General features: G+C 49.2%; 1 protein-coding gene across 1 annotated transcript; it reads left to right on the forward strand.

Annotated features, from left to right (window-relative positions):
- The first annotated feature begins 760 nt into the window (after positions 1-760).
- Positions 761-1,898, forward strand: LOC136502257 (protein MIZU-KUSSEI 1-like). The gene has a single exon (XM_066497718.1). The coding sequence runs from the start codon at positions 761-763 to the stop codon at positions 1,595-1,597; it is 837 nt and encodes a 278-aa protein (XP_066353815.1). The 3' UTR covers positions 1,598-1,898.
- The last annotated feature ends 1,092 nt before the right edge of the window (positions 1,899-2,990 follow it).

Consider the following 2,990-nt stretch of genomic DNA (forward strand, 5'->3'; position numbering starts at 1 on the left):
GCCATTATCCAAAACATGTTTTAGAGATCGTGTCATTATTCAAAACGTCACCAATTATGAAATTTGAAAGGGGTAATCTGGTGTGTATGCAGCCTTGTGCGACTGAAGGCGATTCACGGGCGGATGGCCATTAGAATCTGTCCGCACTTCGTATCGTCCTTACAACTGTTACAATGAATCGCTGACCCACTGGTTTTGCACGACAACCTAACCCTAACAGGAGCACGGCTGCCCGATGTGTGCATCCATTGATGCACCAGCGAACACTGCATGTGCCCAACGATGAGAGTGAGCTGTGCCTCCAACTCCAACAATAGGTTTCGCAGTACAGAGTTAACGCCTTCAGTGACTCACTGACTTGATCTACAGTCTCATCGATCATCACTGAAAAAGAAAGCCGAGAAAGTTTGTCCAACTTACTCTTCCTGTGCTTATAAAAGCATTGAACCGTACAGTTTTATGGTTTTCTGAACATCTGTCCTTGTTGCAGTTGACTGGCTTTCAAGTACTACGAACCAGACAGATCACAATCAGATATCACATATACTAGTCTGTCAGCCCAAAAACCTGTGTCGTCCAATTGAGAATTGAGATCAAGATTAGCCCAAATCCCAAAGCGCTCTCCTTCGTCCTTCCTCGTCACAATTTATAACGAGGTGGCCGATCGACTTCATCCCCCTGGCTCGCAGCTCCATCGGAGGAAAGCTGCAGCCATCAGCTGGACCAAATCCACCGGAATCAATCAATCCATTCCAAGCCGATGCCATCTCTTATCGATTACAGCCCGGCTGCGCTGCGGTCGTTGCTCCGGCCGTCCACCGATGAGCGTCGGGCGAAGCTGTCCGGGGCGGCGGCGGGGGCGGGGGCGGGGGCCGGGGCCGGGGCCGTGGCCGGCGGCGTCTTGGGGCTCTTCAAGATGTTCAAGCTCCTGCCCGTGCTCACCACGGGCTGCAAGATGGCCGCGATGCTGGGGCGGCACCACAATAACCGGCCGGCCCTCCTGGCCGACCACGCGCCGACGGTGACGCTGTTCGGGCACCGGCGCGGGCGGCTGAGCCTGGCCATCCACGAGGACACGCGGGCCCCGCCAGCGTTCCTCATCGAGCTGCCCATGCTGGCCGCCGCGCTGCACCGGGAGATGGCCACGGGCACCGTGCGCCTGGCGCTTGAGAGCGACACCGCCCGCGGCGGCGTGGGTTCAAGGCGGCGGCGGCGCCCGCTGCTGGAGGACTACGTCTGGGCGGTCTACTGCAACGGGCGCAGCGCCGGGTACGCCATCCGCCGGAAGGACGCGTCGGACGACGAGCGCCACGTCCTGCGCCTGCTCCGCGGCGTGTCCATGGGCGCCGGGGTGCTGCCGCCGCCGCCCGACGAGAGGGCGGGAGCGGGAGCGGCAGCGGCAGCACGCGCCACGCCCAGCAGCGCTTGCCCCGATGGCGAGCTCACCTACATGCGCGCCCGCGTGGAACGCGTCATCGGGTCCAAGGACTCTGAGGCGTTCTACATGATCAACCCCGACGATGGCAGCGCCAACGCCGCCGCCCGTGGCGGCGATAGCGCGCCGGAGCTGAGCGTTTTCTTTGTGAGGAACAAGTGAGAATACGAATTCACACTAGTACGTACGTATCCATATCTTTTCTTTTGTGAATAATATAATGCGTGTACATGTACATATATATGCTGTGTTCAAACAGCCATGATGCCGCATGTACGTACATCGGTGGTGAATTGCATCGATAATGTAGCTGGCATGCACGGTGAAACATCACTGTTTCTGAATTCTGATCAAACAGACCTTTCGTACGCAAGTTACTGTTGTGCGATGGCTTGGTCGGTCAGTTACTAGCATATTCCTGCACTGTTCCACATTGCAAGTATTGCATGACACAAAAAATCGTGATGTGATATGTGCGTGCCCCTAATTATTTTTTCAGTATAGTGTCGAATGCACGTGCGTACCCCTAATAACTAGTATCAATTAGAGACTTCAAGGTAATTCTCATACATCTAGCAAGCGAATAGCCAGAATAAAATCATCATTCGGTCAAAAAATAAAATAAAATCATCAATGAATATAATAATAGACATTGGCTCTAATTTACTTATAAATTATTCACCTCAATTATTGCGAAAATAACCTAAAATAATTTCCTAAATTTGTATTTTAAATATGCACCTCTACAATTAGAAAGATATTATAAAGTATTAGTTAAATTTATATCTAACCTACCTCTATCACCATGAAAGATAAGCACTAGTTACTCAGAATGACGTAAGGATTTCTTCATTTTCACAACAAGGTCCACTTGTACTCTTTTTGGATTCTTCTCTACAAAATAGTGTCTCCAGCTGACTAGCCAAGAGGTTTCCACGCCAAGATAGAGAGAAGAACAACCAAAGAGGCTTAAGGGGCTAAGGGCATAAACTATGAGTGAAAAGGGTACAAAAAGATTAGTAAACCAAACGAGATATTTTCATATTGATCCAATAACAAGCCATTCTGACCGGGTATACTATTCTTGCTCAAAATAAGGCTTTCAATGGGCACACTATTGTTGCTCAAATTAAAGCATTTAATGGATCGACTACTCCAAATTCGTATCACTAATTGCTTCAAGGTAGAGTATTCACGGTCTATCACCCCAGCATTAGCAACTTTAGGAGATGTCATCAGAGTTGCATCAACCAAATAACTCTTCAGGGCAAAGTTGGTTAGGCTTGCTTAGAATTGAAAGAAGGGAGTTGCTCACGAAGGGGATTCACATGCTCAACAACTATAGTTAGGGCATGTTTGGATTCTCCAGTCTAAACTTTACTTGTCTAATAAAGTTGAGGACTAAAACGTTAGACCACTTTAGCTCACTTGTTAGTGTAAAGTTTTTGTGCAATGGTCTAAACTTTAGATAACACTTTAGACTTCTTGTTTGGAGCCTTAATAGCTAAAGTGGTCTAAAGTTTGGTGGCTAAACTTTAGTCCATAAGATCCAAAC

The sequence above is a fragment of the Miscanthus floridulus genome, chromosome 13 (genome assembly GCF_019320115.1).
Source record: "Miscanthus floridulus cultivar M001 chromosome 13, ASM1932011v1, whole genome shotgun sequence".
NCBI lineage: Eukaryota > Viridiplantae > Streptophyta > Magnoliopsida > Poales > Poaceae > Miscanthus > Miscanthus floridulus.